Source organism: Lampris incognitus, chromosome 3 (assembly GCF_029633865.1).
Source record: "Lampris incognitus isolate fLamInc1 chromosome 3, fLamInc1.hap2, whole genome shotgun sequence".
NCBI lineage: Eukaryota > Metazoa > Chordata > Actinopteri > Lampriformes > Lampridae > Lampris > Lampris incognitus.
In genome coordinates, this window is record NC_079213.1 from 92,962,652 (window position 1) to 92,988,773 (window position 26,122).

The 26,122-nt window shown below is 45.1% G+C and overlaps 1 protein-coding gene across 1 annotated transcript in view; it reads left to right on the plus strand.

Moving 5' to 3' along the window:
- The window catches only part of qsox1 (quiescin Q6 sulfhydryl oxidase 1), a 31,965-nt gene extending 18,066 nt beyond the window's left edge, over positions 1 to 13,899 (plus strand). The window contains exons 11-12 of the mRNA XM_056276862.1: positions 11,012 to 11,173; positions 11,608 to 13,899. Coding sequence (XP_056132837.1) covers positions 11,012 to 11,173; positions 11,608 to 12,467 — 1,022 coding nt within the window. The 3' untranslated portion in view covers positions 12,468 to 13,899. The remainder of the gene's footprint in view (positions 1 to 11,011; positions 11,174 to 11,607) is intronic.
- The last annotated feature ends 12,223 nt before the right edge of the window (positions 13,900 to 26,122 follow it).

The window sequence follows — 26,122 nt, forward strand, 5'->3', positions numbered from 1 at the left end:
ATATGATGAGTTGTTGTCTCAAGTGAAGGACTTCAAGTATCTCGGGGTCTTGTTCACGAGTGATGGTAGGATGGAGCGGGAGATTGACAGGTGGATTGGTGCAGCATCAGCAGTAATGCGGACGTTGTACCGGACCGTTGTGGTGAAGAAGGAGCTGAGCCGGAAGGCAAAGCTCTCAATTTACCAGTCAATCTTCGTTCCAACCCTCACCTATGGTCATAAGCTTTGGGTAGTGACCAAAAGGGTGTGATCGCGGATACAAGCGGCTGAAATGAGTTTCCTCCGTAAGGTGTCTGGGCTCAGCCATAGAGATAGGATGAGGAGCTCGGACATCTGGAGGGAGCTTGGAGTAGAGCCGCTGCTCCTTCGCATCGAAAGGAGCCAGTTGAGATGGTTCAGGCATCTGATTAGGATGCCTCCTGGGCGCCTTCCTTTGGAGGTTTACTGGGCACGGCCAACTGGGAGGAGACTCCGGGGTAGACCCAGAACTCGCTGGAGGGACTACATGTCCAATCTGGTCTGGGAACGCATTGGGATCCCCCAGGAGGAGCTGGAGGGCGGTGCTGGGGAGAGGGACGTCTGGAGTGCCCAACTTAGCTTGCTGCCGCCACGACCCGGCCCCCGGAAAAGCAGCTGATGAATGAATGAATGAATATATATAAAACTTTGTTAAAAGAAACACTCAACAGTAGGGAAATTGCTCAGCAAATAAGGAGCAAAATAATCCAGTGAGTCAAGTAAATTCTTTACGAGACAGTACAAGCCTGTTTCATGCCATAAGCAATCATCAGCTGTCAATAAAGCTACTCGGGAAAGAACATACCCTTTATTGCCTTGTCATGCACATCATGTGCGCAACGTCCAGTAGGGAAGGGAGAGGTGCAACATTCAAAAATTCAAAAACACGTGATCGCTAACGGTCTGGGGGGGGGGGGTATTTCTCTTTTGGCATGATTTATTTATAATTACAGAATAGGTGCTTATATCTATGTCTGCAACTGCTGGCCAATTCATTCCTGTTATTCAATATGGACATTTGTGGTTTTCAAATGATAAAATATTTTTCTGTTTGACATAGATTGCACATTTTACTACTGGTTGAATATGCCCTGTTCTTTGAGAGGATTTTCCAGTTGAATAATTAATGTTTCTGTCTGCCAATGACCAAATATAACGGCTTAAAGATGTTACATCCTTTAAATGGTTGTTTCTAAAGCTACACACGTGTGCATTAAACCTCTTTTTGAATGTTCCCTCTTGTTAGGCCGACGTATGTCTCTATTTTGCCATTGTCATTTCTCATCACCGTAGCTTGGTAGATAACTCCCTTCGTCTGGCATTTTCCTTCGAGGGGGCATGAGTCATTCACACGGCAGTTGCAGTTGGGGGATTATTGTGTTGTGGGATGATATTATTTGTTGAATGTTAGGCATGCAGCTGTAACTAATTTTGATGGTGTTCTTATTGAATATCTTCCTCAGTTTATGGTCTTGGGGAAAGCACTTATCTAAAAGTTCAAAAAAACTGCTTACAGATGTTTGTGGCCATGGTATCACTGTAGGGTGGGTTGTACCAGGTGATGTTTTGTTTTCTGCGACGTTTGTTGATTTGCTGGCAGTCAGTATTTAATGGTGGGTTGTACTTGAGCTTAAAATTGTAGCCACTCTTTTGTAATGCATCTTGATAAGGGGTGTAGCTTCATTGAAGATGGACTCATTAGAGGATAATTTTGAGAGTCTCCTATTAATGCTTTCTGGGATGTTCTTCAAGATGGAGGGTGGGTGGCGGCTTTCTCTATGGACATATTGCATCTTCAATGAAGCCACCCCCCCCCCCCCCCCCCCCAAGATTCATTACAAAAGAGTGGCTACAATTTTAAGCTCAAATACAACCCACCATTAAATACTGACTGCCAGCAAATCAACAAACGTCGCAGAAAACGAAACATCACCTAGTACAACTCACCCTACAGTCATACCATGGCCACAAACATCGGTAACGTCGATTCTCATTTTCCGACATATCCAGGCTACAGTTTGACTGCTTAGCCAGGCTGTCTGTTATAGAATAATAAACACTTAAAAAATTCCTTTCCAGCTTTCTGTTTTAGATTTTTTTAGGGGTTGGAAATTGGAAATATTTGACGCTATCTACAAAACCTATACTGTAGAATGTGACAGCAAAGATGGGAAAGAAAGATGGGCAGGAGATATTAAGTTATGAGATGAAATGTAATGTTTGAATTTGAATACGTGTTGCATATGAACACTGATTTTGGTTTGGTGAGCCACCAGGTAACAACCCTACCCAAACTCCTTCATGTTATCCCTTCCCTTCTCCAACATGCTTCCATTTGCCCAGCAAACCCCCCCGACCACCACCACCCCCCCACCCCCCACCCCCCACCCCCATCATGACCACAGTTTTCTACAATTTACCTTTACTCGCCTGCTTTGGGAAAGGGGAGTGGTGTTGGTTAGTAAATCCCTGTAATAAAACCAGAGTTGAAGGCAGCAGGACATGGAGGGAGGAGGTAGTGGTGGATCCGTAGATCAGACACCAGCTGCCACCCTGTCTTAGTTCTCCGAGCGTCATCCAGTTCTGCCTCACCCATTTTCACCCCTTTTTGCTCCTGTCAACCCCCCCCCCCCCCCCACACACACACACACATCTCAGACCCCTTTCCCTCTGTGCTGCCTCCACGTTTTTTTTTTTTTTTTTTTTTTTGGTATATCTCTCCCACACTTATATTTCCTGGTTATCTGCAACCTCCTTCTCAACCACCTCTCTCCCGTTGTTTCCCCGCTCTTGATTTACCCCCACCCCACCCCATTGTTGGATTTAGAGTTCTTCTACGAATTTGAATCCCTTCTGTTCACTTTGGCCCAGAAATTTTCACACTCAACAGGTTGTCCATTTAAACTGTGTTAACATGTGACCTCTCCGATGTCCTGCAGCACCAAAGGGGTTAAAGTAATGCATACTGTATTGCGTGGATGTCAGTCTTCAGGTCTTACTTAAGCCAGGAACATGTTAGACGATTAGAAGGCCGATTGTGATCCTGATTTGGCTATGGTAACTGATTCTTCAAGATTGTTGTGAGTCTTCACTGGTTTGCACAAATTAGGGCAGGTCACTGTGGGCAGTCAGCACACATATTCTTGTGGTGTGCGAGGTTTTAAGATTCAAATGGCCCACCTCTTGATCTTCGACCAGTCAGAGCCGTCACATCAAACACATTCACATTTATACAACTGCAATCTGGACTCAAATCTGAGCTCATCAGCAAGTGTGTGCGTCTCTATCGATGTGTTTACATGCAAGTCTAAAATTTGTTTTAATCAGATTTAGGCAGTAAATTGATTGTAGCTGCCATGTAAACACCTTAATTGAACTATCTCAATCAAATTAAGGTCTGAAACAACGCATAATGCAATTAACGGAGCTAGATTTATCATCAGTCATTCAATTTACTCTGCTCTGTGTACACCTTGATTGTGCACATAGTGATTCTTAATCTGGGAAAGAGAGACCAGCTGTTTTCAAACTCTGGGTTGTGACCCATAAGGGGGCCGCAGTAGGGTGGCGGTTGGGTCACAGCATGTACCCAATGGACACATTTTGTTTCATTATTTGAATAAAAAGAGAAAGAAAAGTTTTATTTTCATACCTTTTGAGTAAATGTGAACAATGCATTAATTTAATTATATTAAAAAATATAATTAAAATGATTAATGTTGACATGCCTTGTTTCGGCTGATCATTAGAAGGCCATGACTGAACACTGAAAAGGGGAATACTGTATTGATTAATAGAAAGGATTGTTTTCTATCTGGCTCTTTGGCAGGTCATGAGAATGTATTGCTCAGTTTACTGCACAAAATATTAGTAGGTCCCAGGACAAAAAGTATCTCCAGAGGAGGGTCACTGCATAAAAAAGTTTGGGAACCCCTGTGATGGACAAAAGACAGTATGGTGAGCGGCAGTAAGCAAAGCTCAAGAAAAGGAAGCTGCACATTAATAACTCCGATGCACACATTTATTAATCAGCGCTTTGGTAAACTAAGTTGCCTTGTTCAAAATATTCTTCAGGATGAAATAGGTGTACGGCTTCCTTTTCTTAATCTTTGGATACCAATCATGTTAGCGAGTGCCTCAGCAATACAAGTGTGTACTGTCTCCTATGTTTTAAGCAGCAGTAAAACATCTCACTTCTGGAGTGAAACTGAAACAATTTTTATGCTCAATAAATAAAGGAGCTTAATATGTTTGTTTTTGTTTTTTTTTGGATTCCCCCCCTTTTCTCCTCAATTGTATCCAGCGAATTACCCCACTCTTCTGAGCCATCCCAGTCGCGGCTCCACCCCCTCTGCCGATCCGGGGAGGGCTGCAGACTACCACATGTCTCCTCCGATACATGTGGAGTCGCCAGCGGCTTCTTTTCACCTGACAGTGAGGCGTTTCGCCAGGGGGATGTAGCGCGTGGGAAGATCACACTATTCCTCCCAGTTCCCCCTCTCTCAGAACAGGCTCCCGGACCGACCAGAGAAGGTGCTAGTGCAGCGACCAGGACACATAGCCACATCCGGCTTCCCACCTGCAGACACAGCCAATTGTGTCCGTAGGGATGTCCGACCAAGCCGGAGGTAATGCTTGGATTTGATCCAGCAATCCCTGTGTTGGTAGGCAACGGAACAGACCACCATGCTACCCGGATGCTCCTAGCTTGATATGTTTTTGACATACCAAAGAAACAGAAAGACAGTTTTTCCGAAAAGTCTCTAGCAAAATGTCGGAAGTGGGGTTGCACTCAATGTAACTTCCGTTCCACAATTCGACTTTCCAGCGAGTCTTGTAAACTATCACCTTAATTTGAATATTCACCTTTAATCAGGTTATTGACCATCTATGGCTGCAGTCATAACCAGTGTGTCCTGGTCTACGACTTAAATCAGCAAAAGTTGGTCTTTAAATGTGTGAAGCTGAGACTTTTGCAGTTGGTGAGGACTTTAAAAGTCTTCCAGTTTATTCCAAGCTGTAGATATCAGGGGTTTTTTTCTTTTAGTTTGTTTGGTTGTTTGGTTGTTTGTTTCTTTTCTTTGTTTTGTTTTATTGGACATTTGTCAATTTCTGATAGATCATTCTTTACCAGAATACTATCTGAGATAGCATTCTCTCTCTTTCATCCAGGCCTTTTGTCTTTTTCATCTATGAATTTGATCTCAATTAACCGCAGCAACGAGCAATTGACCAATTAAAGGTGTCAGCAGCAACTTTGAACATTTTAATACTCCAGTTTTTGGTATGAGCTCTAAATGGCTCTCTGGCGTCCCACTGCCTCACCCCCCACCCCTCCTCAGTGTGTATTCATACAGTTTTATTAGGCCCAGGGCCATCATTAACAGCCCACTTTGTTAAATCACTTTGTTTTGTTTCCTTTGCAACCCATTGACTGCTCCCCCACTTCTACCACAGGGACAGCTTGTGTCCTGAACAACAGAGGCCAGAAGTACACACCACGCCGCCTGTGTCTGCTCCCTAGACACTCGCCCACTGTTTAACTCTCTCACTCACTCACTCTCTCTCTCTCTCTCTCTCTCTCTCTCTCTCTCTCTCTCTCTCTCTCTCTCTCTCTCTCTCTCTCTCTCTCTCTCTCTCTCTCTCTCTCCCCCCATTTTCCTTCCCCTGGGAGTCATAGTTTCCACTTGACAAGTGATAGGGCGACATCCTCCCATGGTGGGTCCCTTAGGGGCCCATCTTTTCAGCCCATACGCTCTCTCTCTCTCTCTCTCTCTCTCTCTCTCTCTCTCTCTCTCTCTCTCTCTCTCTCTCTCTCTCTCTCTCTCTCTCTCTCTCTCTCTCTCCCTCCCTCCCCCCCCTCTCTCTTTCTCTCTCTCACTTGCTCACACACACATGCACACATGCACAATTCCCAAGATGTCACGTGACAGCAGGTGGCACACGCCATGACACAAGCACCAAGCCATCCCTCTCTTTTTTTCCTCCTAATGAAGCCCCCCCCTCCCCTTATGTCACACACATACACACAGTGTTCAAATCCCTCCTTACCAATGTGGACCAAGCTGTGGCGTGTGGCGGGGAGGGACCCGAGTGGAGGGGTTTGGGAGGGGAGTCCACAGGGGATAGTTTGGGATGAGGGAGAGAGAGAGAAGAGTTCGGGGCGTGGCTGTGTGTTAGTAGCGGTGAGTGTCAGTCTCTCCCCAAGGAGAGTGCACTTCATCCCTGCATCCTCTCACCCCTCCTCCCCTTTTTCCTAAAGTGGAGCTCTTTAGCAGACTTCTCCGCCCCTCCTTTCAGGAGCAGCCATGCATGAAGCAGCAGCTATTTGTTAAGCAGACAAACAATTAATTTAGCTGGCAACAAAGAGGCCCCAGGGCCCCAGGCCCAGCAGCAGCAGAATTAAGACCAGCGGCAGCTCAGTCCTGTTGCTGCTTGTCAACAGGCTGATGCAGGGGCACATATCCGCAGACAAAGGAGCATCGGCACAGTAGATCTGGCTGATTATCTCCACAGGATTTTATTCATGTTTATTCATCTATGTAGGGAAAGTGAATTTTACAGCATAAAGCCGACTCATTAACAGTGCAACAATGCAGATTTTAAACGGTGCAAGCGATAAAAAACAACAACAATGAAATAACACAACTGGTTCACAAACTGCACAAAGTGGAAGTATACCCCTCAAAAATCACATCCGCTGTTTAATGCCTTGTCCACATACTATAGGGCTATCAGTTATCTCAGAAAATGGAATTCGAATTTGGACTGATTAGAATGATCCAAATTTGAATAGATTTGAATTTTAATCATTATTTTGGTCCTTAAATAAATTCAATATATACCAGTTGCAGCATCACACACATGTTGCTGTATGGCACACCACGCATGTTCAAAAGGACTAATATCTATCTATCTTTTTCCACTCTGACACCAGTGGCCTTGTCACAGTGCAATCTGCACACAATGATCTAATTATGGCCGGAACAAAAAAGCTTACATAATTTTCCCACTTCAAATATTTATCGATAATTTATAAATGGACAAAAGATTTTGGAAACCATCTGATCCTGCATTTGCAAAGGACAAGAAAATAGCTCGATCAAAACTAAGAACTGACACATGAGAATACAACGCACTAACTTGTTGAACATAATAATATAAACAGAATCAGAATATAATATAATATAATATAATAGGATGGAGGTGTGCTACTATGAAGGTAACTCACGAACAACAAACCAACTACCACATCTTTGAAATAGATAAAAGTTTTATTTTTAATAACAAAAGTTGCACCATGAAATCACATTATATTCTGAATTATTTAAATTAATATGAATTAGTCAACAGTGACAGATTTTTCTGTTCAAATCATGATATAAGATTCGAGCACTAATTTTCTTTTTCTTTTCTTTTTCTTTTTTTTTTTACTTTGAAGCGAATTCGAATCTTAAGATTTGATCGGACAGCCCTGACACAATGGCATGGATAAATTTGGAAAGGTATCTTATTTCTCCATTTTGGCCGTCCATATACACTAAGCCGGTGTTTTTTGACCACCAAAGACGTGTGTTTTTGAAAACGCTGTCCAAAGGGAATACTTTCGAATCACCGGTCTCCCATGGTAGTGTGGACTGCAAAAACAGATCTGTTCTAAAATGCGGACATGTGACTGATGTGATGTGTGTCAAGCTGATGTGGCCTGCACAGGCCCCGATAAGAGAGACTTGCCCGTTTTCCTGTTGTTTTTTGTGTTTCAGTGTGGACTGTGAACTTTTCTAAAATGATCTGAAAACGCTGGCGTGAACCGAAAACGTTTGATCCATTTTCAGTATGAGAAGAAGCATTTTCATATGTCCAGATGAGTATGGACCGAGTCTAAGTAACCCACAGACAGGGCATCAGTCAAATATCCTACCTAATAGTACTGACATGAACACCAGTCAATTTAACACTAGAGCAGAAATGAATATAAATAAGAGCTTCAAATGAACATACAAATTAAGGGTAGTATAAGAGTGAGTAAAGCACAAAGGATACAATTCAATTTAATACAATTTCTATATTAGATAGTGTGTGTGTGTGTGTATGTGTGCGTGTGTGTGTGTGTGTGTGTGTGCATGCAAGTTCTTGCATTGTTATTTTTTTCATGCAGAAAAACCAAAAATCACACACACACACACACACACACTCACAGAGGGGGCACAGTGGTGCTGTGGTTAACGCGGTTGCCTCACAGCAAGAAGGTCCTGGGTTCGAGTCCCAGGGTAGTCCAACCTTGGGGGTCGTCCCGGGTCATCCTCTATGTAGAGTTTGCATGTTCTCCCCGTGTCTGCGTGGGTTTCCTCTGGGTGCTCCGGTTTCCTCCCACAGTCCAAAGACATGTAGGTTAGGTGAATCGGCCGTACTAAATTGTCCCTAGGTGTGTGTGTGTGTGTGTGTGTGTGTGTGTGTGTGTGTGTGTGTGTGTGTGTGTGTGTGTGTGTGTGTGTGTGTGTGTGTGTGTGTGTGTGTGTGTGTGTCAGTCAGTGTCAGCTGGCCCTGTGATGGTCTGGCGGCCTGTCCAGGGTGTCTCCCCGCCTGCCGCCCAATGACTGCTGGGATAGGCTCCAGCATCCCCGCGACCCTGAGAGCAGGATAAGCAGTTTGGAGAATGAATTAATGAACAAACCAAAAAAAGTGGTATTCATTTTGTCGTTCAATAAGCAATGTAATGTACTCAATTAGTTTTGTTTCGCTTATTTAAATAATCTTAAAAACTTGGGCCTCATCATCCACTGTCCTTTTATTATGGCTCAGTATCCCTCTGTCACAGAATTAGTGCTGAGGAGGCTAGTTTGATGTGCCTAACAATACATATTTATACCTGATGAATATGTATGCTCAGCGATGACATCCCTCTGACAGGACACTGTGGCAATCTCAATATTGCAGGTATTGCTAAAGTCACCCTGGCTGCAAATGTAGCACGCTGATTAGAATAAGGAGAAGTGTGTGTGTGTGTGTGTGTGTGTGTGTGTGTGTGTGTGTGTGTGTGTGTGTGTGTGTGTGTGTGTGTGTGTGTGTGTGTGTGTGTGTGTTTCCTTGTTCAGCTTTATTTGTGAGGACCAATTTGAGTTTTTAACTGTACGGGTGAGGCAAATTTGGCTGGTCCTCACTTCTTTAAGGGTCTATTTTAGGGTTAGGATTTGGGTTTAGGGTAGAGGGTAAGGGCTAGGTTTGGCAAGTACTGATGGTTGACGTTATGGTTAGGGGCTAGAGAATGAACATAGTCCATTAGGGTCCCCACAAGTATAGATAAACAAATATGTATTTGTGTGTGTGTGTGTGTGTGTGTGTGTGTGTGTGTGTGTGTAGGGTTGTGTGTTGGAGTGTGAGCCCTCACCTGCTGCTGAAATATATATATAAAAATTGACATACACACACATACGTGGACACACACACATACACACACGCGTACAGCCCATCCAGGACACAGTAAAATTGATGTATCCCTTATGTAAAGTGGTGTATGCAGAGTACATACACACATGCATATGAGTGAGATTAATCCTGAGTGGAGGGAGAGAGGGAGGGTAAGAGGGAGGGATGGGGGGTGGAGAGGGATGTAAATTGACAGCGCTGCAAAGTGACAGACCTTGCTGCTACCCTGTTTCACTCTCGCCCCTTCAGGCACACACACACACACATACACACACACATGCTGGCCTGTTGCTGACTATTTATCAGCAGATGTTGCTCTCTGTGTATATGTATATCCTTGTAGGCATGTGTGTTACTGTGTTCACTCAACCATGTTTGCACATTGGCCTCTGTTGGGGTGTGTGTGTGTGTGTGTGTCCGCCAGCCTGTTGACATGCCTGTTTATATATAGTGTGTGAGAAAAGAGTGGCGTTGGTGTCTGGGGGCCCCAGTGAAGGAAAACATGTGAAAAAGTTTCTAATTCATTAAGAAGGGCAGCTCCCCTCGGAGAGGCCCACTGCTCTTAAATTCAATTTGGAAATTGGACCGCTGCCTTCAAGGGCCTGTGGAAACACAAGACAGAGGGTCCAGAGCACTGAGGTCTGACTGTGTGTGTGTGTGTGTGTGTGTGTGTGTGTGTGTGTGTGTGTGTGTGTGTGTGTGTGTGTGTGTGTGTGGGTGTGATGACTGTCCACTTTGACCACATCTATTATCTTACCACTCCTCCCTTTGGGATGTCCCAGAAGCCCATTGATCATGTTTAAACCCTGTCACAGACACACACACACACACACACAAATACTCTAACATATGCAAACATCAGCCACCACCCCCACCCCAGGTAACATGCACACAAAAATGCTCTTGCACGGCCCCCACCACACGTGCGCATGTACACACACACACACACACACACACACACACACACACACACACACACACACACACAGATGATTTACATATACACACATGCACTTATACACACGGGTGCACATATGCATATAGGCACTTAGTTTTTATGAGCCTCGTGACAAGATCAAATGGTTTCAGCATAGATTGCATCCAGTTCCCGCTGCAATCACCTTCCCAACTCACCCAGCTACCCCATGCAACAGCAAGGAGGGGGTAAGCAACAACAACAACAACAACTGATAAGGCCTTGCCCTTAATTGTCATGTTGTGTGGTTTTGTGACATTGGATCCACTTCCCTGCAATTCCACCATTTTCCATTCACCGCCCGTGTACCCTCTGTAAATTAAGGGAATATGTGCAAGAGATATAAATAAAAGTTACACTCCCTTCAGTTATTCAATGACAACGAAACAAGATCTCATTCTTAATCTATATTTGCATAGAGGTTTTATAAAGTGCTTCAGACCAGCACAAAAGGCCAAATTAATAAAAACAGCAAATAAATGAGTAAAAATGACAATCACACTTAACAAAATAACCATTCATGTCAAAAATCGATTTTGATTGTAGTCATTTTGCTTCAACGACCTCGCTCCTCCTCCCTGTCTCTCTTAGGTGCCCGCAGTGAGGATCCGTACTTCCCTAAGATCCAGTGGCCGTCTCCGGACATGTGCCCCGGATGCCACGAGGTGAAAAGGACCGGGGAGCACAGCTGGAACCAGCAGCAGGTCCTCTCCTTCCTCCTCTCCTACTTCTCCTCTGACAAACTACTCACAGGTACAGCAGCACAGACAGTTCACACAAAAGAAGGTCTTTTATTGTGACAAGTGTTATTTTATTTTGACATACTGAATAAAGTCTATGAAAATATTTGGCACACTCTTTAGATTTTTGTTTAATCTTTTTATTGGTTTATTTTGATCCACTGTGTTGGAAGAGTTGTTAGTCTACATTAGGGAATTTTCACAATCAGTTGTTGGCTTGAGCAAACCCTGCATCCGTTAGACCCATAAGACTCAACCAAAGCCCATCTGTTTGATTTTGATAATGTAAGGTTGCCAACTTGTTAATAATTTAATTTCTCTTAATTTCTGCAAAGCTACTTTTCTTTCTCCTGCCTGCCTCTGTTATTAAATGATGTCTTAAGAGCTTACAGACTTGAGTCATAGTCAAGTCCTCCACCATGTTTTTCCTCTTCATCTCCTTGTCAGACTACCTTGAGGATGACAGTAAGGTGCTGGCCAAACAGAGGGAGAGGCTTGAGGCTCAACAGCAGCAGCTGGAAGCACAAAGACGAGCAGACAGGAAAGCCAGGGAGGCCCTGGACCTTTTAACCCAGCCTCCCCCCTCACAACCCACTGTTGAGGAGGAGGAAGAGGAGGAGGAGGAGGAGGAAGAAGAAGAAGAGGGTGGGCAGGAGGAGCCAGTGGTTGAAAGGCAGGTGGGTGTGGAAGGAGCACCAGCTGCTGATGAGATGAGGGTTAAGATGGACGAGTTGGCTCCCTGGGGCAAACCTGAAAGGGAGACTGGTCGTGGACGACGGCAGGCCCTCAAAAAGCCCAGCATTGTGGGGATGAAGCTGCGAGAGCCCCAGGACGACATCGTGGATCTAGACTCCTTCGTCAACCAGCACTACAAAGCCAAAGCGCTGCGAGCCGCAGCCGCCGCCTCCAGCCGAGTCAAACCCCGTAGCCTACAGCGGAAGGAGGAGCAGGAGCCTGAGCCTGTTTTCGGCCTGGGGATGGAACTGGATGCAGGGATGGGCATGTTGGGCCTTCAGCCTGTGGAGCCAGAGTTTGGTCTGGCCATGGGGCAGCAGAGGCAACGACTGCAGAAGCGAGGACTGACGGGCCAATACTTTGGTGGCTCTGAAGAGAATGACCTGAGCTACAAGTTGTACCCCCAGAACCACAGGGGGCACTGGATGTCAGTGCTGAGCATTGGCTTCTCCAAAGTGGATATTAGCCTGTGTGTGATCCTTTACGTTTTGTCCTCCATGTGCCTTCTGGCCATGTACCTTTTCTTTAAGAACCGCCTCAGGCTGCGCCGGGCCAAAGTGTCCCTGCCTTGAAGCAAGATGCGGCAGTACCTAAATAGGGCTCCTGGAAATGCCCACCACTGTGTTGTAATGAGTCTCAACAATGATTAAGGTTCAAGTAGGTTGAGGTTGGGGTTAGTCTAAGGGGATGTGTCAAGATTAGGTTCATCTTAAGAATTGCATTTAAACACTCCCCCGAAGCCAAATCAGCAACAGAGACCTTTTACCTGATGTGGGTTTGTGGTCGGGTTCATCTGAAAGGTGGAAAGGGAGCATTGGGGAGTTTTGGTTGGAAATTCAAAATACAGGTGTGACTAGGTTAACTCTTCCAACTCTTAGCTGACCATTAGACATGGATTCAGGAGGCTCCTCAATAGAGGTAGTAGACAAATTACCACATGCAAGGAAGTCTCCTGCAGTGCTTTCCAATTTGGGTTTCTATATGGGTTGTTGTAAAGAACAATAATTGTTCTCTTGGCATTTTTGACCACTTTGAAAGCTGGAATCAATTCATTGGGGATAAATGGAATTTTTATGAGGTGTATGCAACAAACATTAAAAGTGAAGTTTGTTGCTTTTGTTCCTGTAAGGCTATGGTCATTTATGTTGGAGATTACTGTGTGATTTTTTTTTAACTCTCATAGAAGGTTATTGAGCTACAGCTGAAACCCAGTTCCCCATTCACTATTTGCCTATGCACTGTGACCAAAAGTTAAGTTTAATTTGCAGCTCTTATGTACTTCAGTTTATAGAATAATTGTTTGAATGACTTGAACTAAAACCTATACTCAAATGTGTGATTCAAATGTGACTTTTGGCGTGCCTTTACCATGCAGAAGCTATCTCTAAAAATCACTTTTATGATGAACTGATCAAGGAACGTACTGACGCCATGGCAAGTTACTACTTCGTAAATTAATTCAGCCTTTTAAAAACGGTCTCAAACGAAACGTTGTCGTTTTCTGTTCATTAGGTTAAACCTGTCCGTGAGTCTCCTTTGTTATCGCTTGTCAAAACCAATCCCTGGCATTTAACCAAACGCTTTGTGGTTTCTGTGGAATCTACTGACAGTTGTAAAATAACGAGTCGACTGTGACTGGGGATAAAGGAGTGGTACTGCGTCAGGTCCACGGCAACTTCATCAGAGATGAGCAACTGCAGCAATGGCACGCAATTGGTCGATCAGCCGTGGTAACCGCCTCCTCGAGGTGCTTGTTTGTAAGTGTCGCACTACTCTTTGGGATATTACATCACATTGCTGAGTCTACATAGGTTTCGCTGATCACTATGTTGATGGAGGGCTGCGGGTGGAACGAGGCATATGTTGACACAAGACAAGGATTTAGAATAAGCAGGATTTGGTTTAGGCCGGTGTGCATGACGTATAGCTGGTCCCTGCTCTCACTTGTCTCCCAACACTGTTTCTTTTTGCTTGTACATGCTGAATCAATAAAATTATTTTTGTAAGGATTATTTGTGTTTTCTACATTGTGTCCACTGTAAAGACGTCTATGAAAAGAATATTTGTGGAAGGATTTTAGCACGTAGGTGGCAACAGCATGTTATATTTGTGCACTTTTCACTACTTGCGTTGTTCGATTACAGAAAACTGCATGTTCTCCGTACCATCTGTGGCGTTTCATTTGTCAAAACATGCTCATAAAACCTCGCAGATAGCTTGTGTTGCCGAGGCTTTTGTGAACAACATGGTTGTTTTGTGTTTTTTCTTTTTTCTTTTTTTTTTTTTTACCAAGCGTCATCAGGACACAGGGCAAGGAAGACTGGAATGTCAGACATAGGAAAGGGGGGCTAAAAGCTGCAAGCTTGAAGGAAAAAGCCTGTTGCCATCTGCTGTGCAGCGCAAGCTAAATCCTAACAATTTCATTGGGATTATAGCAAGTGAGTAATCCAGCTTTCCTTTAGGACTAGAGGGGAGAGATTACTGTTGAGGATTAGCTCCCAGCAGATAATAAACTTTATTAAAACGCAATCGGCTTTCAGGTCCTCTTCTCTCACAAACTTGGAGGTGGGCTCAGCTGGGGGCAGGCAGCAGACCCCCAAGGGAGGGTAAGAGGAAGAAGAGGGTGGGGAAGGGGGTGGAGGTGGATGAAAGAGGTTGTAATCAGTGGGGGGATGGATGGACAGATGAATGGACAAATGGCATCAGGAGGGTTTTGATGTTGTCCAGATTACAGCAAGCCCATATGAAGGACAGCCAATAATTGAGCTTGAGCTTTGTATTTCCTCAAACAGTGACTTGAGCTCCTGCCAAGCACCACACACAAACACACACACACACACACACATTTTCAACCAACTCTGCCCACCACCACAAACACACATATACACATACATATGTAGGGATAAGCCATCTATATCCTACCCCTACTGACAATGGTGTGGATGAGGCCAAAACCATCTCTTTTACACTTAGTGAGGATGATGAAGATGATTGCACCATCACAATTGACTCATGTATTTTCTCTCTCTCTCTCTCTCTCTCTCTCTCTCTCTCTCTCTCTCTCTCTCTCTCTCTCTCTCTCTCTCTCACTCACACACACACACACACACACACACACACACACACACAGGTTGATTAATAGCCCCACATTAAAGGAGATGAACATCAGGGTGAGCAGCTGTGGATCTGTGACTTAATCAAGCCCTCAGATACCGTGGAACGGAGGCCTCCATGACACTTTTTGAATGCGAGAATGAATCGAGACGAGCGTCGGCTGCCGCGGGGGAACTGCGTGGTGTTGTTCCCCTTGTACACGGCAGCGTCTGAGCGATTTTAATTTCACAGAGGTTTCTTTCTATTAGTTGGCAAACTGTCGAGCGGAAGGAGGAATTATGTACCCAGTCAAACTTCAACGTGAGTTTGTTTACCATTTGTTTTGATGCAGCATATAAACTGTAATGTTCCTGCCACTTGCCCGTTTCCTCTTTTCCCCTTTTTTTCAGGTGACTTTACTTTAGTCGTTTCTGAATTGGAGAATTGAGCGAGGGATTTTCCGATATATGCACACGTTTTACATTATGATGTAGCCTGAATGTCTTTGCTTGACAATCTGTTAATCTGTTTAAATGTTTACCTGTGTTGCTGTAGGTTTGGAAACTGTTGACCCCCTGCAGCGCTGCACCGCTTACTTCGCTGAGGCCCACTCTCAGCTGCCCTGAGCGCCACCGCACCCTGGGCCTCCCGTGGGCTGAGACTAATGACGGTTAATGAAGAAGTTGGCGGCAACGCAGTATCTGTCCGTGGCTTTGGCAAGGCAACGGCGAGCTTTGCAAATATTAAATTGATACAAATCGATTAATACAGATGTAAATGTTGATAGCAAACGTCAGTAGACAGCAACTCTTGAGACACTCTCACTGTGTCGTTCTCAGTTCAATTTTGCACCTCCTTTTGGCTCCTTTTGGCCATCACCATTGACAACACCGTGGTGACGCCAGCTCGGACTGCGAGGAATCTGGGTGTGATCCTGGACGACCAACTGTCGTTTGCTGAAAACGTTGCATCTGTTGCTCGCTCCTGCAGATTTCTCCTCTATAACATCAGGAGGATTCACCCAGGATTCCCGGCTGGACTACGGCAACCCCTCCTTGCTGGCTCCCCGGCGTCAGCCATCAGACCTCTGCAGCTTGTTCAGAAAGCTGCAGCTCATTTGGTGTTCAGCCGCTCTAAGTTCTCCCACACAACTCCCCTTCTCATGTCCCTACACTGGCTCCCAGTAGCTGCTCGCATCCAGTTTAAGGCTCTGGTGCTAGCCTACAGGGCAGGGAAAGGAACAGCTCCTTCCTATCCCCAGGCCATGGTCAAGCCCTACACCCCCACCCGACCACTTCGCTCTGCTGTCTCGGGACGCCTGGATGCCCCGTCACTCAGAGGCCCCTGCTCCCGGCCGACCCGGTCCCGGCTCTTCTCTGTCCTGGCCCCACAGCGGTGGAATGAACTCCCCACTGAGGTCAGGACAGCGGAGTCGCTGCCCATCTTTCGGGGCAGGTTGAAAACTCACCTCTTCAAGAACCACTACCCCGTTACTTGCTCTTAGCACTTATTATATTCACTCATTTAAAAAAAAACTCTTTCTTGCGCTTTTACTTTAGCACCGGTTTTGCTCTTAGATGCTCGTTTAGATGCACTTATGACCTCTGATGAGTAGAACACACATGGAATCGGATATTTTCAGATCTGGTTTTGACCACAGTAGCATGCGGAAATAAATCGGGAAGGAATCCGATATCTGCCGATGGGACTCTCATGTAGCCACACAGACTGGATTTTTCACGTCACTGCGAAATGGGCGTCACAGCGTTGACAACTTGTCACACTGTGAATGCACTGTGCACACACGTGGTGACCGGGCTCTCGTGTACGCATGCGCAAAACAAAGGGTTACGGCGTAAACACAGGAATCGGATATGGGTCCCTTTTATAAAAGTATGTAAACAGGCTGTTTTTTTTAACATGGGGGTGGATCAAAGCTGGGCGTCAAGACCTGCGGTTCAAACGTGGCCTCGGTTGCTTGTAGCAGGCAACGCTGGCCTCCGACAGTTCCTGCCAAATGTTCCCACTTTTCATCAGGTAAGAGTACTTGATACCAAACTGAACCCTTTCTCAGTCAACAAATTTCATTTAAAAAACGGAATCATTGTATTCCTACTGAGTGACGTGCCCCTCTTGGTCCGCGCAAAGAGAAGCATCGCGTCTAGACGTTGTTGTGATATGAAAGCCCAAGTGTGAAGGGTAAAAATATCACCTTGCTGCCCTGTTGTTGTCCTCCATAAATTAGACAATGTGGAGTTTTACAGTCTCCCCTCTCTTGCGCGCGCTCTGCCTCGGCGTTTATTACCCCAGCCGTGTTGATATTAAAATGCAGGAGGGGCTTGATGCATCTTTCTGTCATCTCTCTTTCTGACTTTAATAATACTATAAAGCTTCATCCTGTGTAGCAAGGCTCCGAGATTGGTGGTGGTGGAGGGATGAATAAATTATGAAAAACAGGTTAATATATGGTATTGTTGTATATCACATCTAATCTGGGCCAGATACCCTTCAGTTTTAACATTCAGCCTTTTAGAGGCAGGAGTCAGGTAGGGTCAGCTTCATCTCGTTTTACTGCTTGTGGCCCCCTCCTCATCGACATGGACGCCCATCCGCACCCTCAGTCATATCCCGCACATCTCATCTTGCCATCAGTGTGTTGGGGCGCTGATTGTGCCAAGGGTAACAGGAGGAGATTTTTACAGTTTTTCATTATAGCGCCGCACCACCTGTCAGAGAGCGGGTAAACCGAGCCAAACTGAACCAAGCCAAACTGAACCGACCCAGACCACACCACAAGATGTACCGTGATGCATGTGTTAACCACGCATCTGTGTGCCAAGCCGGCTGTGCGTCTGAGTTTGCTTTGTCAATGTGTTTCTGTTCAGGCCTCAGAAGACTGGAGGGGAGCGTCTTTCCCTTTAGCCGACTGGAAGTCCTCCCAGTTGACCTGTGCAGGGCGCCGAGTGTGGACGCGTGGAAAGGAGGGAGGGGAAGGCCGGGGAATCAATAAGCCTCTGCTCTCAAGAGCATTTAGACCTTGATAATGTGCTCCACTCCACTATTTTAATTTCCACACAAACCTGACCTTTACCTCCAGCACACCGTTCTGGTCTGGTCCGGGTTTTCTTCTGCTATGTTGTGTTGTGCTGTGTTGTGTTGTGTAGTTTTTTGCTGTATTGTGTTTGGATTGTTTTGTGTTGTGTTGTATTTAGGTTGTGTCATGATGTGCTGTTTTGGTTGTGTTTAGGTTGTGTTGTGTTGTGTTGTGTTTAGGTTATGTTGTGCTGTGTTGCATTGTGTTGTGCTGTGTTTATATTGTGATATGCTGTGTTGTGTTTACGTTGTGTTGTGTTGTGTTTAGGTTGAGTTCTGTTGTGTTTAGGTTGTGCTGTGTTGTATTTAGGTTGTGTTGTATTTAGGTTGTGTTGTGTTGTGTTTTGTTTAGGTTATGCTGTGTTTTGTTTAGGTTGTGTTGTGTTGTGTTTAGGTTGTGTTGTGTTGTGTTGTGTTGTAACAGTGTTCGCATGGCTTACAGGAAGTGCTCGGGTAATGAACCTGGAGCAGGTCCAAGACCGCTCAGTCACTTTATTTTATTACACTCCCAACTGGCACTGCTCCTGTCACCCAACTGGGAAGGTTCCCTCTTTCTGTGGAATTCTCCACTTTATAGAAAGGATTTAAATCATCGTTTGCTCGGCATCATTTGTCACTGGTGTCAGGGGCTTTGGGTCATTTGAACAATATCTTTTTCTCAAATCCTCATCGCCAAATGCATAATTAATTAAGAGAATGAACGAAACCTGTTTAGGTGTTGTTCTTTATACCAAAATGAATTTTCACGCCGACAGAGCAGAAGAAGAAATTTACAAACGACTCCCAATCGAGCTGCAATCCGGTGAATTAGCGTGTAATGCTCTCATCGCACCTTCCAGAGCTGTAGTGTAAATGGAGCCGGCCTGGCCTAAAATTACCTAGGCTTTAAAAAAAAATAATCTGGTTAATTTAGGGTTGCTCTGGGATCACTGGACACTAGAAAAAAAACAAACTAGGATTTATATAGAAAAGCCCTTCGGGGGTCAGATTTATTACGTGGATTTCCCGGAGTCACCTTTGTTTTGGCAGTATCGTGATCAGAAACTAACTTCCACTTCCACAGAATTGGCATGCAGAACACTTGCGTTGATTACATCTGGGCTGACATTAGTATTTTTAAAAATACAGCACAGCGGGTTTATAGGTGAGCTGGACGATATTTCAAAGCAGTAAACACGGTAACGTTTGATCTGATGGCCCTCTCAAAGCGTTTAAACACCACCCGATGAATTTCATTAAAGCTGCTCAATCGAAAAAAATCTGTGTGAAATGTAACTTAATGGTATCCTAATTACTTGCATATTATGTTTTCTGTCAGCCAAGGATGTGCACAAGGCGGGGTAATGTTGCCCCGAGCAACAGCCCATTAATTGTTTGATTTTTGCTGTTGTGGCCGCATAAATACTACCAGTAGCCCAGAATTGCTAAAGTTAGACCAAATGAAATCGCCATATCATCCAAACTTTCATTACTTTTTGAAAGGCATGCCTCGGTGGGACACAGAGATGGGACGGCCCAGAGCCGTAAAAAAAAAAAAAAGAAAGAAAAAAGTGACGCAAAGCGATGCCCTATGACCCCTATCATGTCACACTGTAGCACTGTAGCATCCAAACCTGGTGTTGTTGACGTCGTGTAAATCTTTTTAAGTAGCGGAAATTATTAACGACGAACAGCAAGAAGGTCCTGGATTTGAGCACCGGGGTAGTCCAACTTTGGGGGTCGTCTCAGGTCGTCCTCTGTGCGGACTTTGCATGTTCTCCCGTGTCTGTGTGGGTTTCCTCCAGGTGCTCCGGTTTCCTCCCACAGTCCAAAGACATGTAGGTCAGGTGAATGGCCATACTAAATTGTCCCTAGGTGTGAATGTGTGTGTGTGTGTGTGTGTGTGTGTGTGTGTGTGTGTGTGTGTGGGCCCTGTGATGGTCTAGTGGCCTGTCCAGGGTGTCTCCCCACCTGCCGCCCAATGACTGCTGGGATAGGCTCCAGCATCCCTGCGACCCTGAGAGCAGGATAAGCGGTTTGGATAATGGATGGATGGATGGTTGGATGGATGGATGGATGGATGGGTGGTATAACCAATGGGATTCCCTGTGAATACAAATCTCCACATGCTTCCGAACAATGTGCAGCTTGTCACGTTTGCGTCATGTCGCGCAACATTGCGTTATATTATGCTATCACATGAATCAATCTTAGCTCGGAAACATGGTTGTTGCTTCTTTTTTTTGTGTGTGCCCCTTCTTCCTCCCAATTGTACTTGGCAAACTAACAAGACACAAGATAACAAGAAAACAGAAATAAATAGAAATAAGAAAACAGAAATAAATAGAAATAGAAGATAAAATATGTAAACATGGTATGTGCATGCTGCCCCAGCATATTATCCCTATCTATACTGTATTACTGCAGCACGCTACCCCCCCCCTCCCCCCCGCCCGAACAGCCACCCCAACCGACCAGAGGAGGCGCTAGTGCAACGACCAGGACACGTCACGTACCCACATCTGGCTTCACACTCGCAGACACGGCCAATTGTGTCTGTAGGGACGCCCGACCAAGCCTTAGGTAGCACGGGGATTCGAACCGATGACCCCCGTGTTGGTAGGCAACAACGGAATAGACCGCTACGCCACCCGGACTCCCTATCTGTTATGATTTGTAAGCTTTCGCATTGTTTTATTTTACGCAAAGCGAACTTGATGTACATTTCGTTCGGATACCCATTTGTTGCTGAAGGACAACTTCCTGGATGCTACCACCTACACTTGCAGTTATTCCAAACCAAATGTCTTTTTTATGAGGCTGATTTCAGTTGTGAAAGGTTGAGGAGGATGCGCAATCATTTGAAATATGAAATGGTTCATAGTTGTGTGGGTTGGGGGGGGTGTACAGCCACAAACAGAGTTTGCAGGCTGGTATACTTGGAGATGGTAGGGAAGCACACACAAATACTCCTCATAATTTGCCATACACAAGTCATATGAAGGCCTTGGTGTTATAGCCTATTGTTGGGGCTAATAAGTTGATACCCCCAAACTTCAACAGATGCCTTAAGCTATTTCTCTCCAAATTGTAGGTATGTCTGTAAAGTATCTTTGTGACAAATGCTTTGTTAAAGCGCTATAGAAATAAAATGGCATTGGATTGAAAACAATGATATGATAGTATTTTGCCTGCCACTGTCTTTATATTTGGGAGGCACGGTGGTTAGCGCAGTTGCCTCACAGCAAGAAGGTCCTGGGTTCGAGCCCCAGACTAGTTGAACCTTGGGGGTCGTCCCAGGTCATCCTCTGTGTGGAGTTTGCATGTTCTCCCTGTGTCTGCGTGGGTTTCCTCTGGGTGCTCCGGTGTTCTCCCACAGTCCACAGACATGTAGGTCAGGTGAATCGGCCATACTAAATTGTCCCTAGGTGTGTGTGTGTGTGTGTGTGTGTGTGTGTGTGTGTGTGTGTGTGTGTGTGTGTGTGTGTGTGTGTGTGTGTGTGTGTGTGCGCGCGCGCGTGCCCTGTGATGGCTTGGCGGCCTGTACAGGGTCTCTCCCCAGCTGCCACCCAATGACTACTGGGATGGGCTCCAGCATCCCGTGACCCCGGTTGGGATAAGCGGCTTGGATAATGGGTGGATGGATTGGATGTCTTTATGTTAGTGTCTCTGGGAATTTCATAGACAGAAATGTTTATTATTGTAATCCAGACATTCCCTGGTTGTCCGTCTTGGGAGAGAGATCCCTCCTCTGTTCACCATACAGGTACACATCTTTTACAATCAAATTGATAGATGGCGGTGTTAAGCTCAAGATGCAAAATCATATTGCTGCTTTACCTAGTTCACAAGAAACTGTATCTGCAATAATGTGTTAACTTACACTAACAGTTTTTTAAATTTAATTAACATCCCCCTTTTTCTCCCCAATTGTACTTGGCCAATCACCCCAATCTTCCGAGCCGTCCCAGTCGCTGCTCCACCCCCTCTGCCGATCCGGGGAGGGCTGCAGACTACCACATGCCTCCTCCGAAACATGTGGAGTCACCAGCCGCTTCTTTTCACCTGACAGTGAGGAGTTTCGCCAGGGGGACGTAGCGCGTGGGAGTATCACGCTATTCCCCCCCAGACTGACCAGAGGAGGCGCTAGTGCAGCGACCAGGACACACCCACATCCGGCTTCACACCCGCAAACACCGATCAATTGTGTCTGTAGGGTTGCCCGACCAAGCAGGAGGTAACGCGGGGATTCGAACCGGCGAGCCCCATTAGTAGGCAACGGAATAGACCGCTACACTACCCGGATGCCTTATTAATTTTTAAAATTTAAAACGATTTTCAAATTTGAAATTAATTTTAGGTCAGTTAGATGTCCATATTTTACACTATTCTGATACATGCTGATAGATGACACCTATAATCGAGGTGGGGGGGCTGCACTTTTTTTTCAGGTTAGAGCAACAGCCCCTGAAAATGTCTGCGCACGTCCCTGCGGTCAGCCTGTAATGGCTGCCAGAGCAGCACCACTCCTTTAGCATGAAGCAACGACTCACCAGAGGTACAAGTCAATGAACACTTGCGAGCCTCTAAAAAAAAAAAAGCTTATGAAATCTGATTTTTTTGGGTGTACGATGACGATGAAGTGAGAAATATACACCCAAATGATGTTCTACATTTTCAGTAAACCACCATAATATGTTTTGGTAATATTTAAGCTTTGCTCGTTTTTCTACCTGAATGTGTTTCTGTTTTTATAACCTGGAATTGATATGCGTGATCGATTGATCGACCCGTGCGCTCACCATCTATTGGATGGCATAGGCCAGTGTAACGACCACTAGAGTCACTAGCCCTTGGCTAATGGGTCGGACCCTTTAGTCGCCCCTGGTGCGGGCGACCTGGGTTCGCTTCCCGGCTTCCTCTGAATTCGCTACACCTGCAAGGGCCTCCTGCCTTTGTACACACTGCCCCCCCACTAATGTCCGCCTTCTTACACTGACCAAAGGCGGACATTAGCGGGTTTTTTGCGGGGGTTTTGGCCAGTGTGAACAAGGGTAGTCCCACATCCTCTATCTATCTATCTATCTATCTATCTATCTATCTAATCCATCGATCTATGTAGTTAAACTGTTAGCTGTCAGTCTACCTATGCGTTGCTGTCACCTATATAAAAGTAATTTACCTGGAGAATAAAGTGTTTCCAGTTTTGATACTATAAAGGGTTAGTTTAGTTAGTCCAGAGTTTTTGGTAGTGTGCAGTCAATACTGGACTAAAGATGGAATTAAAGAGAGCTAGATGAGATTATGTGGACGATCTTTATGTGGCTATTTTCATGACACTGCCTCAGTTTCAATGTGTGTCTGATCATTTGTGAAAACTAGTTGGACGAGGTCCACATATACCAACAGTGCTACAAAAGGGGCAGGTTCAATCAGTGAATGAGAAGATATAATTTTTGACAGAAATAGATTTCGTTTGTTCAACCAATCTCCTTTTACTAATTACCCAAATGGACAGGCGCTGTCAGGAGACAATAACTATTCCCTAATAGAATTTGCTCCCAAGTGCAATTTAATTTTCTCCGTCCTCTCCTCTAAGGTCCCCCTGCTCCTCTCTCTCTCTCTCTCTCTCTCTCTCTCTCTCTCTCTCTCTCTCTCTCTCTCTCTCTCTCTCTCTCTCTCTCTCTCTCTCTCTCTCTCTCTCTCTCTCTCTCTCTCTCTCTCTCTCTCTCTCTCTCTCTCTCTCTCTCTCTCTCTCTCTCTCTCTCGCTCTCTTGGTTTGGAATAAAATGGCGAAGAACCCGCTGTGACACCGTGTGCCATACAACCTACATTGTTGTTGGTTTTTCTGTTTGTTTTTTGTTTGTTTGCTGCTTTGGGTCAGTGGAGGAACGGGACGATATGTCCACTGAGAGCCGCGACTTCCGCTCCTTTGTCGGGGTTCCGCCTCACGCGGGAAAACCCCCGTATGAGTGACCAGAGAGGAGCCCCGCGCGTCTGGCGCCCCGCCGGGCTCGCGCTCTGTCCGGTAGTGCCGGCGCTGAATTCCTCCGGCACGTGGTAGGTCTGCATGTTGTTGTTGTTGTTGGTGTCGTTGTTGTTGTTGTTGGTTTTGTTGTTAAGGTTGTTGGTGTTGTTCACCGTTGTTTTTGCTTCCGGTTATGCTGACAAACAAACAAACAAACAAACAAGAAATTCTGTCACGCCGATAAGTGTAGGCAGCTTAGTCGGAATAAAGAAAGGAGTAAAGTTTGAGGATTTCATGACAGAATTAGTTGACTTCATTTTTTGTTTATTTGGTTTTATTTGTTTGTTTATTTTCGTAAAACTGCGTTTCCTCTTGCGAGGTGTGTGTATGAAAGAGATAAAAAATGAGAAAGGAAAAAAATGTGTTAAAGAACGATTACGCTGAGTTTACTTCATGTGAAATATACATTTATTTCCGGGCCAAACTGCCCCAAGTTTTGTGCCAAAATGACACCGGTCATGCTGTATGGCACGCAACGCCACCCCCCCTTCCGCCCGTCACAGAGCCGATCACCTGGATAAGGTTGCCGTACATAAGCATTCACTTACCCTATGTAGCAACGCGATGAAAACGGAGGAGGGGGGGCATTTTTGAGACCTCTTTTGGGGGGGGGGGGGTCCTTGAGACCACTCCAGATAAGATGGATTTGTGAATCGCAGGTGTCAATGAACTCATCCACTGAAATATTAGATCTAATTAGAGGTGGCCGGGTCAGCGGCGGTGGCAGAGGAGTCGCCCTCGGCTTGAGTTATGGCGCTGGCGCGGCGGCGCCCTGACTCCTCACTCCGCGTCATAAAAGATCAAAGACCTCGCGGCTCGCGCGAGCGACTCCTGACAGCTCCTTGGTTCCTTCCGCTCCGTTCATAGATACTCAGAAAACACGTGGACCCGCTACTGAATTCAGTGAAAAGTGCCTTCTTCCGTTTGTCTTCCCTTACACCCGCCTGTAGTAAAATGAATTAAAGCTTAATATTTCCTTCATTTCCGACCTTGGCATTTAATCTACCCACGTTTTCAGCGTTATTATTATTCTGTGCACGAGCTGATGGCATTAAGCAATTGTCTGATAGTTGCGTATAATTGAGAGACAACATTAAAAGTCGTACGCCAATCACAAATCGCCACTGGATTGTTAATATTTTTGTATCCCTGATATTCACCCTTATACTACTATCACGTGACCTTATTTCTGTAAAGATTCAGGTAAGAACTGTTTTGGGTTGATACATTTTTTTTTGGTCTTGTTTTTTTTTGTTTCTCAGTTTGTTTTTATCTGTAATTAGATGTCCCACTAACCACGGGTTGATGAGGTTTCTCTGAATAAAAGATACCGAGCTCACGCGCTCTTATTATTCCTTCCTATACTACACATGCGTCTATTATTGTCATTGTGTGATCCTTTGCTGACAGGTTAAGAGCAATTTTTTTTACATTGTATTTAAAATCCCCTAAATGGCCTCTAGACCAACAACCAGAGTAACTGAATAATCTTGAGGGGAAAAGTGTTTAATGAAAATGGAAAAAGGAAAATAAGACGAGATGCGTCCCTTGCTATACCAGCAGTCTCAAAGGAGGTATACTGACTGGATGGATGGATGGATGGATGGATGGATGGAGCGGGGGGGGGGCGTCCTGGAAGGGAACACCTGGCTCTGAGAGTGGGTTTAGGACAGAATTCCCGTAATATCCCAGCCTCCTTTTTAATCAGCTTGATGTGGGTTTTCATTTTACTAAATTACATTTGAAACACTAAACACACATAGGCGAAGGGCTTATGAGATTGTGGCTACAGCTAACATAGATAGCCACGTGAAACAAAAGAATAATAAATCCATAGTTTTGAATATTGCAAGGGATATGAAGGGTAACTTATTGTAATTTCCTCAAGTGAAAAAAAATCTACATTTCAACTGCTCGCACTGCGGGCCCACACACACACACACACACACACACACACACACACACACACATATATATATATATATATATATATATATATATATATATATATATATATATATATATATATATATA